General features: G+C 40.5%; 1 protein-coding gene across 3 annotated transcripts in view; it reads left to right on the forward strand.

Annotated features, from left to right (window-relative positions):
- Positions 1 to 16,876, forward strand: part of gas7a (growth arrest-specific 7a) — a 38,257-nt gene extending 21,381 nt beyond the window's left edge. For 2 of the 3 annotated variants that reach the window (XM_085783673.1, XM_085783674.1), the window contains 9 exons: positions 110 to 199; positions 3,494 to 3,609; positions 6,089 to 6,163; positions 6,822 to 6,900; positions 9,215 to 9,346; positions 11,396 to 11,519; positions 13,605 to 13,684; positions 14,382 to 14,480; positions 14,830 to 16,876. In XM_085783673.1, the coding sequence (XP_085639799.1) occupies positions 110 to 199; positions 3,494 to 3,609; positions 6,089 to 6,163; positions 6,822 to 6,900; positions 9,215 to 9,346; positions 11,396 to 11,519; positions 13,605 to 13,684; positions 14,382 to 14,480; positions 14,830 to 14,943 (909 nt within the window). In that variant the 3' untranslated portion in view covers positions 14,944 to 16,876. Of the gene's footprint in view, positions 1 to 109; positions 200 to 3,493; positions 3,610 to 6,088; positions 6,164 to 6,821; positions 6,901 to 9,214; positions 9,347 to 11,395; positions 11,527 to 13,604; positions 13,685 to 14,381; positions 14,481 to 14,829 lie in introns of all 3 variants that reach the window. The other variant, XR_015036269.1, reaches the window with a different exon arrangement.
- The last annotated feature ends 204 nt before the right edge of the window (positions 16,877 to 17,080 follow it).

Here is a 17,080-nt window from a genome sequence, read left to right on the forward strand (position 1 = left end):
TTTTGTACTATATTTTCTTGTGTTATGTGTGTGCGGTTGTCTTTGTGTGTCTGTTGTTTGTCAGCAGAAAGAAACATCTCTGTGTTTCTTCTCTCCTCCTTCGCTTCAGATCAACTGTGTGACTTTCCCTCTGCCTGGAGAAGGTCCGGAGCAGCAGCTCCTCAAACCCAACGAATGGAGCTACTGCGACTACTTCTGGGTGAGTCGGTCCTGCTCAAACACCGAACACACTGAAGCTCCAGCTGACGTAGTCAAACCCGCCGCTCCGCTCGTCTAATGATGATAAATGCCACAGTTAACGCCAGAGACTTAAGAACCAAACTAAACAAAAGAAGCGAAAGCAGCCGATTCTGCAGATCCGACATCCAAGAGGGTCGTCACGGCGGCCAACGCTCATCGCTCAGTGTAATTAAACCCACATTAAATGTGTTTTTTTTCTCCAACTCGTACACAATCACAATCTGTCATCACGCAACAGGCTCGAGGTGTCAGATGAGATGACGCGGGTGCACGCAAGTCGTCGCCATGGGAATCCTCTTTACCAAAACGTCTCAAGTGACATGATGTAATACGATGCTGCATTAGGCTGCAAATGTTCATGGGAAATTGTGAAACATGGAACAAACGACTTAGATTTGTGAAGCAAACAAATAAACAGAACAGCCCTGGATCTAAACAGATGAACTGAGTCATGTGACCTAATGTTGAGAGAGGCGCCGTTCCAAGACTCGGTTTATGCTAATTAGCGTCGTTAACAAATGTCAGTGGGATTTTGAAAGAGGTTTTTTATACTGCAGAGCCTCCACTCACACATGTCATCGTTTTTACCCTTCAAAAAGTCGTATCATCTCAAAATGCCTTCCGTCGCTCATCTTGCACAAGATTTTTCTTTCTCAGCCTGTAAAGGAACATTTAATCCTTCATCTCATCTGAAGCCTCATCAATTCATTTGGAGAAGAAAGTTCTCCATCATGACATTTAAAAAACAAATCTAAATTCAACTCTAGACCTAGAATTAGTTACTTATTATAAATAAACTGCAGTAGATGTCACTACAGACTTTTTTATTTACACTGAACAAAAATTGTTTTTGCTCTCATTTTTCATGAGCTGAATCAGGTTGTTGATTGTTGATACGACACCGTGTTCCAGTTCCTGCCGATATCCAGCAACTTTGCACAGCCATTAAAGAGGAGTGGACCAACTCTCCACAGGCCACAATCAACAACCTATGTGAAGGAGATGTGTTGCACTGCGTGAGGCAAAAGGTGGTCACACCAGATACTGACCCCCCCCCCAGACCACCCAATACAGTAAAAGTGCACATTTTATAGTGGTCTTTTATTATGGCCAGCCTAATGCAATATTCATGCTGTCTAATCAGCATCTTGTCCTGTGAGGTGGATGGATTATCTCAAGAAGTGCTCACTAACACATTTTTGAACAATATTTGAGGGAAATAGGCCTTTTCTCTCTTTTCTGTTGGATCTTTGAGTTCATCTCGTGAAAAATGGGAGCAAAAACAAAAGTGTTGTGTTCATATTTTTTGTTCAGTGTATATAAAAAAGAACATCAATGTTATAAGATTTGTACTTTTCTTTTTTAAAAATGTTGATTATTAGACTGATAAAAACCAGTAAATATGTTTCCTTCAGTCAACTAATCAATTAATAGACCTGTTAATTTGGCCGCACAGAAATATAAAGATCAGCTAATCAATCGAAATCCAATAAGCCACATCTATAACAGATGATCAAGTTGTGTGTTTAATCTAAGGCTACACAATATGTAAAAAAACATAATAATAATAATAATAATAAAACCCCATCATATTGTGATTATATGGGCAAGTTTGTAGATTGTTATTTCAATTGGTGTGATCATTTTGTTTTTCATTTTCACATAATAATATGATATAATATAAAATTGAGTATTAGTTATTTGTTAGTGTCTTGTACCAATCAAACAACCTTTACATGCTGAGAATATGATTTGTTGTCCAGGGGCGTCTTTGTAGCAGCAACACAACACTTACTGTGCTGACAATGACATTTTACCTTTTATCAAAACTAAATTGCAGCTTTTGTGATTGTGCTTTCGACTGCGCTGTGATTAACGGTGCAGAAACCGAGGCTCTTCTTTCTAACAGTCATATCATATATTCATGTGTTGGGTTCAACCGACCACCTACACAACTCAAAGCCTCTGGCAGATTCCCGTCAACAGTTGTTATTGACCTTTAGAGAGTATCAGTGCTGGTAAAAAGCGTCCAGCAGTAGAAAGATAAGTGCTTGAATTAGATTATGAAACTAAAACATGACACAGATGGTCAATACGCTTTGTCCTGATCCAACAAACGCTCCTCTCCTCGTTTGACAAAAAGATGCCATTAGCTCTCATGTCGGAGGAGGATCACAGGTGGAAAAGCCGATCGATCGATCGACCGAACGACCGGCTTCTCTGCAAACACAATGATCCTCCCGCGTCTAATAATGTTTCCCTGGAGGTTCCTGTAATCTTCTGTTTCCATACATTTCCATCCTAAATTGGGTTTGAATTGACAAACCTTTTGTCCTGCGTCATTGACTGAAATACGATGCTGCTTCCTCCTCCTGTCTTGTTGTTGTTGTTGCTGTTGTTCCCCTGTCGTGTCGTGTCTTGTGTGTGTGTGTGTGTGTTGTGTCGCTCATGATGGAACCAGCTGCAGTGAAACAAACCTGGCACCTCTGCTGCTCCACGTGGAGACGCACATCACTCCTGTCGCAAAAACAAGACACGGCGCCGCGCGTCGCATCGACCTAAAATCCTGTTTGACATTTCCGTGCTCACAAACGCCACACACATCCACCCGTCAAGTGATTGACGTCGTACACAAACACACACACGCCGACGCATGCCCTCGTTGACATGCGAGTGTGTGAGTCACACATTCACGCTCATAGTGTGTGACTCACCACCGTGCAGGAGCCCATTCTCACAAACCTACACGCTGCGAAACATAAACACCACAGAGACGTGACGCCACCACCGGTCGGACGGTCGTCTCTGTGTCTGTGTAACTGTCCACTGCTGTCTTTGAGTGATGCACTGCAAAAACTCAAAATCTTACCAAGAATATTTGTCTTATTTCTAGTCAAAATGTCATTTCTAGTCAAAACAAATCTCATTATACTTAAAATAAGACTCATCACATTTAAAAAGTAGCTTGTTTTTAGACACTTTTTACTTCTTTCAAGCATATCTTCACTTAAAATAAGTAGAAAAATCTTTTAGTGGAGCAAGTTTTTCTTTCGTATTACAGGCACAAAAAACTTTCCTGGCAGATTTTTCTACTTATTTCAGGTGAAAATTTGTTTGAAACAAGTGAAAATGATCTAAAAACAAGTTAATTTTTAGGTGTTGAGTCTTATTTAAAGTGGAAAGAGATTAGTTTTGACTAGAAATTAGACATTTTGACAAGAAATAAGACAAATATTCTCCTCTTCATCCTCAGACCGACAAGAAGGACCCCCAGGGGACCACGTCGGTGGCCGGCTTCGAGGTCCTCCTGCAGAAGCAGCTGAAGGGCAAACAGATGCAGAAAGAGATGGCTGAGTTTATCCACGAGAGGTAACGGCTTTAATGTCAGATACGACTGGATTATAACAACAAAGACGACTGTGTGTGTGTCTGTGTGTGTGTGTGCGTGTCGTTCGCTCACAGCGAGGTTTATAAATTAATTAGTGAACAAGAGCGTCAGACACAGAGCAGCTCTGGAGGCAGAGACATCCACACACTGTAAGAGGCTTTTAAAGTAGAAGTCACTGACAGGAAACAACAAGTCTTTTCAAAATAAGACCAAAAAACCATCAATGAATTCATCTCACTGCTGTTTCCTGACACAGTTTATTCCTCTGAGCCGTCGAGCTCCATTGTTTCCAAAAGCTATTAAAAACACATCATCACTGCTGCTCTGGTATGTTCCTTCATCTCTGTGAACACACACACCTACCTGCTGTCAGAAATATTCACCTGACCACCACATGTGGATTAATACGCAGCTGAAAATAGTTCCCAACTCATGTTTCAGTAACAAACAAAGCTGTTCTAGGAAAAAGTGGAAAAAATGAAACTGTATATTTGTGACACACGGGGGGTTGTTGACTGTCGAAATACTAGACATGCATTCCAGGGGTTTACCATACAAAGGTTTACAACATTGTGTACATAGGTTTACAACCTTATAACAACCTTAAACAGTACATAAGGATAAAACTAAAAGAGGGTACCGGTATTTTCCCAATACACACTAACCAAATTTCCCAGGATACATCAGATACACCAGCTATTAGACAGCTGCACAAGCAACCAAAAACATACATAGATGTTGGCGATATCTGGATTTCAAAAGCACAACAACCATTTTTCAATATATTCAGTCTTATGTCCATATGTTACAACCCTTTCCTTCATAGAAAAGGTTTTGAAAGGCTTGTCTCGTTCATTAACGACGTATTATTGTTGCTGATTCTGCATTTTTACATATTTCCATATCGGATGCAGCAGACGATTCCAAAACTTAACTTTTCCACTGCTGCTATTACAGTGTAGCGGTGTCTCATTATGTGGGGGGATTTTTTTTTTTTTCCATCCAGGGAAGATGAAGGGTATGGAACAGAAATGGGATTAGGTCTAAATATCTGGGTTATAATAAAGCAATTGAAGTTTCCCCTTTTTTAAGTTTTACATATCAAACCTGGTCCAGATCTTTTCCTTGATATGAAACCCAGATACAGCGATATGGTTTATGTATAAACATGTAAAAAAAATTAAAAAAAAGCCTCCATCATGTAAATGTAGAATATGTATCATGTATGTGTTATGAATACAATACATGTTGAGAGGTAGAGTGTAGTATGCGTTTCTAAACAACATTATGTAATGAATTTCATAGATGAATTATTGGATATTTCATCAACATAATTCATGGTTTGATGATAATAACAATATAAATTGTAATGACAGTTTAAAGTTAAGTTGCAAATAGTTTTTCTTGGTTCACCAGGTAAAAAAACACAAGTCAACATAAGTCCAATCAAGTTAATTTCAATCACCTTTAGATAATCCATGAGCTTTAAGAACAGAGTTGGTGGATGAGGGAGGAGATGGAGCTTTAGAGAAGGTCTCAAACTGTTCAGGTCCAAAACGACCAACAGAAGAAGCCTCTGTTTATAAGAGCATCTCCAGGATGTTGGTGGTAAACTTGTGTCTCACAGCTGAGGGTTGCAATTAATGCTTGAACCCAGTAATTAGAGAGCAGCGGCAGCAGCAGGCCTCAGCTCAGCAACCGAACGTACAGGAAGTTGCCTGAGTCTGAACCGTAATGTCAAAAGCGACTGGGATAACGAGGCCTCCGTATAATTAGCTCCACCTTATAACACAACAACAGCCGCTCTGTTCACGTCCTGTCGGTCCGAGTCGTGGGAAGTTAATGAGCGCCGTTCAGTTTCCTCCCGATTTCTTCTCCTCTCAGATCCTTCAGGACGATTCCTTTCTCTCCAGCGTCGTCGACCTTTTCCCACGTCGTCGCTCTGTATCCGAACATTAAGTCGGAGAGAGACGAGCCTCCTGACCTTCTTCAGGTGACAGATTTACTCAGGTGTGGATGGTAAATGTGAGAGCGGCGGCGTAGAAGGAGGAGGTGAATGTCACAAACGCACAAACATGGGCCGCACTGCGTTGAGAGTCCCTCAGGGCAAAGTGTGAGCACATCTCATTTCACATCTGAGACGGAGGCAGCAGAACAACAGCTCTGTCAAATACAGCTGGAGCCTTTTCTTTCTATTCTCTATTTTCTCTTTTCTTTTTTTTTTTTTACAAGCACAATGAGATTCTTGCTTTAAAGAGGCTGCCGAGGTTTGAGCCTTTGCAGCAAACTGTGGTAGAAGTTCTCCATCGCTGTGCTGCTGCAGTGCAGCCCTGAAACAATCTGTGTTTAAGCTTCTCCCTCCACTTCACCAAAGCAGTTTCTGTCCCTCTCTCTTTCTCTCCTTCTCTCTCTTTTTTTTTTTGGACAGGAAGCTTTCACGTCTCTGTGTTTGTGTTTCAGGATAAAGATTGAGGAGGAATATGCCAAGAACCTCTCCAAGCTGTCTCTGAGCCCCCTGGCAGCGCAGGAGGAAGGGTGAGTGCAGTAAACATTCGCTGTAAGACGAAACAGTGTGTGTGCTCAGCTCCAAAGCCTCCTCTGCAAAGCACGAGATAGTGTCAGTAATTAACAGAGCTGCGTCTAAAGATAGGAGTCGGTTAAAATAGGCTTATTCCCGCGCTGCTGCTTTTTTTTTTTTTTTTTTTAATGTGTCTGATGCACCATTCAAAGACAGAGACTTGATGAAAAAGACTGCGTGGTTTTTTTCATCCTGGTTCGTCGGTGAAATAACAGAGAAATCTTTGAGCTGATCTCAAACTCAGCAGAGAGGAACAGAAGCTTGGCTCAGCACAACACAACACAACACAACACAGCAGCAGCAGCAGCAGTTCTCATCATTACAGATTCAGATTCAGCCATGAAACAAAAAAAAACGAACAAAAGACGCTCAAGTCTTGAAATATTAAGAGTCTGTTTGCAGGGATTCATTGAGAGAAAACCGCTAGCTGCAGCCAGGACCGTGAGGTGTGTCGATGTAACGAGGAGTTTTATTGTGAGAACTGAAAGTGATTATTCATCGGGTGGATTAGCTGACGATGAGGAGGAGGAGGAGGAGGAGGAGGCTCGCGGTCTTCAGGTCAGATTCAGTGTTTCCCAGAAAGTTTAATCCACTTAATCTCAAATCTTCTCTCAGGACTCTGGGGGAAGCCTGGACTCAGCTGAAGAAGAGTCTCCACGACGAGGCCGAGGTTCATCTCAAGTTCTCCAACAAGGTGACGCCTAACGAGGGCTTTTATAGTGAAGCAGCGGTGTGGTGGTGGTGGTGGATGAAATGTTTGTGTCGTTTCTTGTAAGCAGAGATGGGAATTTCTGATTGATGGTCACATAAACCACTCTGGGGATTGAATTGAGCATTTTTCCATTTACCAGAAGGCAATAAAACTAACTAGTGGCTTAGGTCAATACATTTTTCTTTCTTTATTGGCTTTTTTTTCTAACACGACAGTGCCGAACAAGCCTGTAGTAATAATCATCATCATATGCCAGAGTTAGACAATGGATTTTTTTCATATTCATTTTATATCATAAAGTCATCACTAAGAAACCAATATTAAGTTTTAAAGTCATTGAGCTCATTGATGAAGATTCAGGTCAAAAATAAAAAGAGAAAATATACAAAACACTTTACTTTGACTCTACTTTGCCATTTGAAACTAAATAGAAGCATACAGGATGGACAGTGTGTAGATATTAAAGGGGACATATTATGGAAAAATCACTGTTTGAAGGCTCTTTAACATATATTTCGGTGTTTGTCTTGCCTTCCGGCCCCCAAAATGTGAGAATAGACCAAAAAATCTATAATTTGCAGGCTCCCTACGTTGAAATCCATGTGGTTTTACAAGCTGTTCCCTCAGTTGTCTTCCAGTGATGTAACTAGGATTCGAATTTGCATAATACCACCCATATCTGGTTTGATTGGCGGGGTGGGGCAAGTAGTGGTTGATTTGCATTTAAAGGGACAGGCTCTGAAACCAGCTGTTCTGAACAGAGGATGAAAAGAGCTGTGATGTTTGATCCTTGGGGTATTTTGACCAAAGCATGTTACAGACATGTCTTTAAGACACCTGGGAACTATTTTAATTTGTGGGATGGGGGATAATATGTCTCCTTTAAACTTAGTTAAACTGAAACATGCTCAAACATACGGTAAAAAGCACGCACAGCATGTACATACAACCACCTACAGTAAACCACATGAATATAAATAAAAGCAGAACCGCAGCATCGTCTGCTGCAGCTGCGTGAGGAGGTTGAAGAGTCTGCACAGTCCTCCGGTCAACTGCTTCTCGCTTTCACTCAACCGCAGCAATGGACACTCGGTCTGACCCCGTCCCGGGGGCGGAGGGGTGAGGGGCGGGGCGCGTTCACGTCGACCTCGTCGGTGCTGCTGACCACAGACAACCACCCGCCCGCGCTCCGATCAGCGGCGATGCAGAAACGGTCGGCCAGCGCTCAGACGCAGCCTGAAATAACGCAGAGGAGCCTCGGAGCTTCTCATCGCCCTCTGTTGTCTCATTAATTAGCTCAGTGCACTGAGGAGCCACACAGGCTCCACCAGCCGCTGACACTCAGGGATACATCATGGGGGCGGGTGAGGAGACGGTAATGATCAGGTCGAGGCAGAGACGGAGAAGCCTCAACGCAGCTGGAAACACTTTATTTCACATCATTCTGTAAAAACATTTTAATATTCAGCTGTGAATGAGAAAGATGTTTCCGAGAAAGTGCTGCGCTGTTTGATCCAGTCACACGTGAAATGGAGAAAGTGTTAATTGCCACAATTCATCTTGGTATAAACTGCTAAATAATGAGTAATTATTCAAAAACCCTTTTCTCTCTTTATTGCACAATAAGTCACACAAGGCTGAACTTTACTGTGGTTTTAATGCAGTTAATTAGACAACAGCACAGGCACGCAATTATGTTACACAAGAAAAAAGGTATTATTCAGTTAAAAATAATAATAATGAAATATTAAGATTAGATTGAACTTGATAATCTTGCACCTAGTTGCTAAGTGACGAAACCAAGAGAAACAAAACAAAGCTTAAAATAAATATATAAACTAAATTACACATATTTGTACAGATGTGTAAACCAGATGTTGCACATTTTTGGAAATAAAGATCCAGATGTTATGAATAATATTAATACACTTCATAATTAGACAGAGCTTGACTGGAAGTTCAAACACAGCCAATAACGACAAAACTCAAGGATTTTTATTTTTCCAGTTGCTGCACATGTGATAAATTAACTTAGTGCATCGTTTATAGTCGACACAATTCAATGGAGCTGCTCCTCCACCACAGATACTTAATTGATCCAAAAGGGCATAGAAGAGCAATATAACAGAAAATTAAGAAAAAATAAACACTATATACACATTCCTATGAAACTATGCACATACATCTGTTATAAATAGAATAAATAGAGAAAACGGTACCAAATTAAATATGCGTAATGTATAAAACTGTGCAAATGTTGCTGTTGTTTGACGTCTCCTCCTCTTTCTTCTCACAGCTCCACTCCGAGGTGGAGAAACCTCTGCTGACGTTCAGAGGCGACAACTTCAAGAAGGACCTGAAGAAGTACGACCATCACATCGCCGACCTCAGGAAGCAGCTGGCGAGTCGCTACGGAGGCGTGGAGAAGGTACCGAGAGGTTTTCTAGTACAAGTGAAATACACACCAGCGTTTACATCACAGAGATGATTACATAACAAGAAGAGCCTCAGTGACGCCTACGCTCAGTACATCTTGGTGCAGAACTTTATTTTTACTTCCCCTCCTGTTCAATAGTTTCATGAATGAAATTTGTCGTTGCTCCATATAAACACACTCAGCGTGAATGTGTCGGCAATATGTGAACGCACCACGACCAGTAAATCAATACAAACAAGAGATTATGAGGCAAATTCAGCTCATCAGAAGTCACATTAATTAATATCATAACTAAATATTGATATCTCATCAGAGGGAGTGATGTACTGAATACCAGCATGTTTATTTAGATCATTATTCATGCAGCGCCAACACACAGCTGTACTGACACTGGGCTGTTGTTGCTAAGCATTTTTCTGACCTGCACACAAACTCAGACAGACAGACTGAATGTTGATGTTAATATAATTGAGATTCAGGCTGAAAACAGTGTTTCTTTTTGCATTGTGCAGTTTTAGCTTCATCTTAGCTGTTCTTCTGTTCAAACTCATCTTAATCAACTGATGTCATACAAACACAGAGTGAGGTTTTGCCCTGACGTATCCAGGCAACCACATTTCATTTAGTTAATGTTACCATTCATCTCTGTGGTGCAAAGTTCGTCACAATCTAAAGCAGATAATGACACTAATTAGATGTTATTTATCACTTTGATAACCATGAATTAACATTATACCACCTGTACACCTGTGAAGTTCAGTAACACATAGTTTAAAGGGATAGTTCAACATTTTGGCAAATTGGCCCATTGCCATAATCCCTATAGTTTTTGGAGTAGGTTTGTTATCTTTAATTGTCGATGCAAGCTATTTTTAGAACGGCGGAGCAGAGCCACGAGCTGCTCAGAGCTACGCTACGGAGGCTAATGGGATTTCTTGGTTTCCCTCATCAAACTCATCAAATACACAATCCAACAACTCCAAAACACTCTGGTGGACAAGTTATGACCTGCACATTCACCACGCTGTGAGATAATCATACAACGTCACGAGACAGAGTTGTTTTCGAGGCAAATGCAGAGACTGCTTGCCGAAAAACTGCCCCCGACGGGAACACGCATCAGTGGTTTTGCATGAATTTACCTCGAAAACAACTCTGTCAATTAAAAGTAACGAACCTACTCCTAAAACTATAGGGATTATGGCAATGGGCCAATTTGCCAAAATGTTGAACTATCCCTTTAAAGTACGATTTATTGTTGTATAATATCACAATAATGCAAGATCTGCAATGAGAAATAATCGTCCTAACAATTGAAGAACTTAATGTTGTTTTCCCTCTCAATAAATCTCATGAATCCTATTTGAGATTTCAGGGCAATTAAAAAAAAGTTAGACTCAAGTTTTGTGAGTGAATAATGAATTTTTTCGCATGTGATATGAAAAAAGCATAATTAGAGTCAGAAGTGATAACGCCGCCGTTGTTTTTTATCAAAAATAAAATGGCTTAATTTCATCCCAGAAGTATAAACAGTACAGTAGGAGCTGTGTGTCTGAGAGAGAGCTGCTTCAATATTTCCTCTGAAATGTTAAATCTAGTTTCTCAGCAGCTGCATCTTTCATCAGTCTCCAGTTTTTTTTTTATTGTCTTCAGATGTGTTCGAGTGAAGTCTGCGCCGCTCTGTTTCCTGCCCACACGTTTTCTTTTCGCTGTCGTCTGTTGAAAAAAAAAACAAAAACAGATTTTTCTTGGCTCGCACCTCAGCGTCGCTGCATGTTTACCTTTCCAACGGCACCACACCATGACCTTGGTGAGGTGCTGCTGCTGCTGGAGAATGAGAGGAAAGACTCAATGACGTGGATTAAGAAAAGATTAAAGGATGAGACCAGGATCTGAGCGCGGATATCAGCAGCCAACATGAAAAGGCTGTAATGACTCTTGTAATAGGTGTAGGTACAGTACAGCTGAGGATTACGCTGAATGACTCGTTCCTCCTGCCCCGACATGTGTGTTATAATGTGTGTGTTTGTGTACTCGCAGGCCCGTAAAGCCCTGGCCGACAGGCAGAAGGATCTGGAGGTGAAGACCCAGCAGCTGGAGATCAAACTCAGCAACAAGACGGAGGAGGACATAAAGAAGGCCCGGAGGAAATCCACACAAGCAGGTCAGAGGTAACAGAGTCGCAGCTCAGATAAGACGCAGCGAGCGACAACAGTGAAGTTACAATAAAGCTAAAAAATGAAGGTTTTAAAAACACAAAGAAGACAAGAGGGTGAGTTAGAAAAAATATGTTGACTGTAAAAAACAATAGTGTTTGGTGATGGAGCCTTTTCTCCACAGTCCAGATGTGTCCACTGTCCAGGCTAAACTAGGCTAACTCTGTCCTGACTATACATTTGTACAGAATACACAAAAACTGCAGCGTAAAAGTAACAGCGTCTTGTTTTGCAGGAGGTTAAAGTTGGTGTTTCTAATTCTGTGAGATGTAACATCCTTATTTCCTGACAGCGACACATTATTAAAGATATAGGAGGTCTTCTTTTTCTTCATACCCTAAAGAAGAAGACCTAGTCAAAACGAGATCAGGTCGAGATCAGGGGTGTCACTCCGGCCCTCAGGATGAATTTGCCAAGGGTGAACATTACGGAGAGAAGACAGAAGAGGCATAATATTGTTGAAATTGCATGTCATTTTCTTGAGAAATTTCAAGTTGTTATAATGTTTTTTAAAAGGAGAGTTCTTTAAATGAAAACATCTTTCTAATATACCTGTACTGTACGTCTTTGCACTAAAACAAAGGGGAACATTAGAGTTCTCGTTATTCATAGGTTATAATGCTATCATTTAACTGGTCCGGCCCACTTGAGATCAAATGTGAACTTAAACGAGTTTGACACTAGGTTGATACGTGTGTAATTTTAAGTTTTAAAGTGAAAAAAGCTAAAAAGGCAAACGCATTAAAACAGTAAAAGAGAGAGAGAAACCTGACACATTTTACTCCTCGTGTTGTGATGGAAGACGCTCTGCTGCGTGAACTCATCTGGTTCTTTCTGTCCTCCGCTCAGTGGATTAGTCACCGTCCACCGCACTAATCAATATCACTCATAAGGTGCAGTCAAATGATGTCAGGCGAGTGTCGGCGATCAGCGCTGCCACCTCGGGCTCGGGCCAGATGTCTCCACGGCTCACTGCGCCCGCGCTGCCAGAGGCTGGAAGGTGTTTTTACCTTCACTCTGTGAATCTTAATGAGATTTAGTGACGTTATTATTATCTGACTCCTGCTTCCTGTTTTAAAAGACATAAAGTTGATTCAAATACAGTAGAGAGACGTTTATGGTGACATATATTTAATTAGCACATGTACTAAAACTGTCAGCCACCGCCAGTTACAAGCTGACAAACAGCAGCACCTGCTATACTGTAAGATGCTAACTGTGCTAACCATTCTGACATATTATGGTCTGGATCTGACTGAACGAACCTGTCAGCCGAGCACCGGTGTCCACGTTAGACTGTGATTGATTTGTCGTGGAGCATCGGAGCGGACTCGAGTGCTGCATAATTCATGGTGCAGATTTAAAAATGAATGAATAAATAAATGCATACAAAGTGAGTTTTTTTTTACAGAGGATTTAAAAATAGCAGATGTCAAAGCAAATGTGAGATCGTCTTCATGTTCGTCCCAGAAATCTGCAGCTTCCAGCAACACAGAGGCAAAATGAAGAAATACTTATTGAAATTATATTCTTATCTGATTTAAGGAGCTGGTTCACAACAGTTGTAAATATATATATATATATATATATATAGGCTGGTGTACAAACACATAATGAAAAAAACAACAAGTGGAGTCATACATCTCGACAAATTGTTTACATTAAAATGATTTTATATCTGCTTTAAACTACATTATCGTGTTTTATATCAAACATATATAATGTTTATTATATGTTTATATCCTGTCCTTCCCTTTAACATTACATGATAGTAAACCCACTGGTGAGTGATTTGTGAGCGCCCTCTGCTGGACCTCAAGGGTTTTACTCCATATGTACCACAGATCATATTATATATACCATATATATGTATCTACAAGCAGACATGTGGAGGTGATGAACTGATGACAGGAGAAGTTAGGATAGGAGAAACCCCCCGCCGAGGTGTAAATGCTGGTTGTTGTTTTTGTTGTTGACCGACGGTAGACCTCGGCTGACCTCTGACCCTTCATGTGTTTGTCTGTGTTGTCTAGGTGACGACCTGATGCGCTGCGTGGATCTGTACAACCAAACCCAGTCCAAGTGGTTTGAGGAGATGGTGACCACCAGCATGGTAAGACTTACTAACTGCTCAAAAACACATTACACATCAGGTTCATACCTCAGCAGCATCCCGACAACATCCCATAGAATATGCAGATTTCTTATTTGTTCGTGAGATGTGAGAGAAAGCGAGCAAACATTGTGTCATTAGAGAAACAAATAGGCTAAACAAATGTGTATTTTATGTATAAAGCAGGAAAAAGTCCAGGTTTTATTTCAGATTTTGTATCTGACCTCTGGTGACCTTGAGAGGTCGTTGACCTCAGTGTTTCTTTTTTTCCAGTTTTTGCTCCTTTTCTCATTTATAATCATGTTTATATGTAACAAAATGGCATTTTGAGCTAATGTTTATTTGTTTTTTAATGGGATTACATGACTAGCCAGCCCAATCAGAGGCTCATGTCACGCTAGGCTGCTCTGCCTGGTCCCAGAGGTCAAATCTGAAATGTTTCCCTGTCGGAAAATAAAGAACTGGACAGAGAGTTTCATCCTTTAGTCACAAAATACACTAAAATGTTGTTATGTAGAATAACAAATTGTACATTTCTGTGTCTGTGTTTGTCTCCATCACATATAAAATGTTTCCTTACTTGGTGTAATAACAATGCCTCACTTACTTATTTACGTAAAGCAAAAAATATGGGTTGGTTTCTACGTCTCATCACCATGGTGATCTGTTTTTTGTTTTTTTTGTCTCTCCACTTCAGGAGCTGGAGAAACTGGAGGTCGACCGGATCGAGTGGATTCAGCAGCACCTTCGCCAGTACACGACTCTGCGACACGAAACAGACATGTTCAATCAGAGTGTGAGTCTGGGGTTTGTTTTCCTGCATTAGACTGAACGTTTATTTATTAATACTGAGAAGAGGTAATTCTGAGTATGGAAAATGAGATTTAGGAAACCAGGCTCAGGTCTTTCAGTGGAAAAAGGGCTTTTTAATCTATCTTTACTTTGCAAACCATTACAATATATCATTTTAATTTCCAAAATATGTGTTTTATATGTAAAATGCATCTCCTACATCTCTTCCTCGCCACTTCAGCTGAGCCTGTCTGAGCTCCTCTGTCAGACTTTTTGTCCAACACAGTCTCCATCATCAAATTTTTGCTGGTGTTTGATTGGACCGTTGATCGTGCTGCTGCTTGTGTCCGTAGATGGTGGAGCCGGTCGACCAGCTGCTGCAGACCGTGGATCCAGCCAAAGACCGAGAGCTGTGGGTGAAGGAGAATAAGACCGGCGACGTTCGACCCGTGGACATGGACATATAAACCAATCCCCCGACCTGGGATCAGCTGTTCTGTCTTCAGTATTATAACGCAGAGCCCAAGAACACCTCTAGCAACACTGATCCAGGGACAGTGGCATGTTCAGACGACAGGGAGTCTGCTCATCCTCTCTCTGACCGGAAACAACCGGAGGAAAAGTTCATAGTTAAGTCGCAGTTTGAGGCCAGTAAACAGTAACGGATCACAGTACCAGCATGTTCCTTCTAAATTTTAACCCTATCATAATCAACATTAGCTTATTGAATGCCATTTAACATACTCTGCTGTTTACCTGTTGTAAAGTTGAGACTATTAAAAAAAATATATATATATATGTATTTTGAATTGTTTAGTTTTAGCTTCAATCAACACTTTTCCAGTTTGAGTAAACCAAACAAACAAACAAAAAAAATCTGATTATTAATATTTCCCTTTATTTTAGATACAGATATTGAAGCATATTGAAATCCTAGAATGAATATGATATATTTTCATATTTTGCTGGTTTCATTTTGGTGGAAATGCATGTTTTGAATATCTTGCTTTTACTGTATATGGAGAGCTGCACAATTTGTGGAACCATGATGGTTGTTTTTGGTATCTAGTCATTGAATTTACAACACAAGGTATTCTGTTAAGTGACAGAATCAATTTAGGAGCTTTCTCAGAAAAAAAAAAAATGTATACAGTATATCAGACTTTGAGTGTACAGCGTTAAAACATCCAGTAACCTCAACTGTTTAAGAAAACACATACACATATACAGTGTTTTGGAATGTGACTTTGATTATGCTCGGCACAAGTCCCAACACGTGGTCGATCGGATTGAGGCCAGGGTCTATTTTGGATCAGTCCGGAGGAAAAAGGTGGTCCAAGTTACACTGAAACACCTTTTAGTGCCTAACGGTTATAATACCTAGAATGTCCTTGATATATTCTACTCTACACCAGTGTACATTTTGTACATACAGGCTAGATGTATTTTGCTGTCAGATGTTTAACAGGCCTCCAGATGTTCGGGCCGATGAGGTGTTTGTACTGTACAATGTTGTTTGTTTTATTTTTGGTAAATGTACAGAGATTATCTTTACGACGGCGCTTCGATAAAAAAAAAAAAAGAAAAAGAAGGGGGACGACAAGCAGCAGAGAAAGCAAATTTCACCAAATTAAAGAAAAGATGGTGGTAAAAAAATGTTTTTTTGGATAAGGATCGATGCAGTGGAGCAAAGGCCAGCTGACTCATCCCAGTTGCACAAATACAGATAAAAACCCATTTGATCAAAGACTGCATGTACAGTATGTGTCTGTGTTTACATGTGTGTATGTATGTGTCTGTCTGTCTGTCTTTGTCTTTACATTTTGTTGTGGCTGAGCTGCTTTGGATTTATTTGGATTATTACCTTTCTGCCTTTGTTCTTTTCAACTTCTCAGAAGGGTGAAGCCGATCAGATAACAAAGACTTGATTTGTTAATCTTAATCCAGCTGCCAGGCACTAGGAAAAAAAAAACTGCTGTGGAAAAAATAAACAAATGCTTACCTGCCTTATTGCCAACACACTGACTTTTTTTTTTTTTTAAGGAAGAAAAGTCGCCTTCATTTGAGTCAGATGGATTCAAGATGTTCAGACTTTTCCCCTTAAACCTAAACAAGCTTAGTGTGCAGGTTTGTAAACAGCATATCTGTTGTAGAGGTTTTAATCAGTGTGTCAATGTCGTGCACTAAATGTGAGAAGTTATTATGTTCCAACTAAATGTTCTTGACAAGAAGCAACACGATCTCATGATGACGTAACGGTTGAGTTGACTGCCCTTCTGTGGTGCACATTTTTCATGACGTTCCTGATGTTTTAAGGATGTTTGATCATAGGTGACCTCTGTCCAGACGGTGTACTGTGGAATGCAGTGTCCATAATAAATCTCCTCTTTGGAAATTAAATGTCACGCTGTGTTATTATATAACAGTGCCAGGAGGTTAGAATTGTAAAAAAATAAATAAAAAAAATGGCAATAACATGTTGATGGTCACACATGGAGACCCCAGCTGACCTCCAGCTGAAACATCAGACCTCTTTTGGCGGCTTATATGCTCACCAAAAACAATACTGGATCCTGTCCAGGGATCCAGACTGGCAAGAAAACA

The sequence above is a fragment of the Trachurus japonicus genome, chromosome 8, assembly GCF_045865225.1.
Source record: "Trachurus japonicus isolate A0001 chromosome 8, Traja_1.0".
NCBI lineage: Eukaryota > Metazoa > Chordata > Actinopteri > Carangiformes > Carangidae > Trachurus > Trachurus japonicus.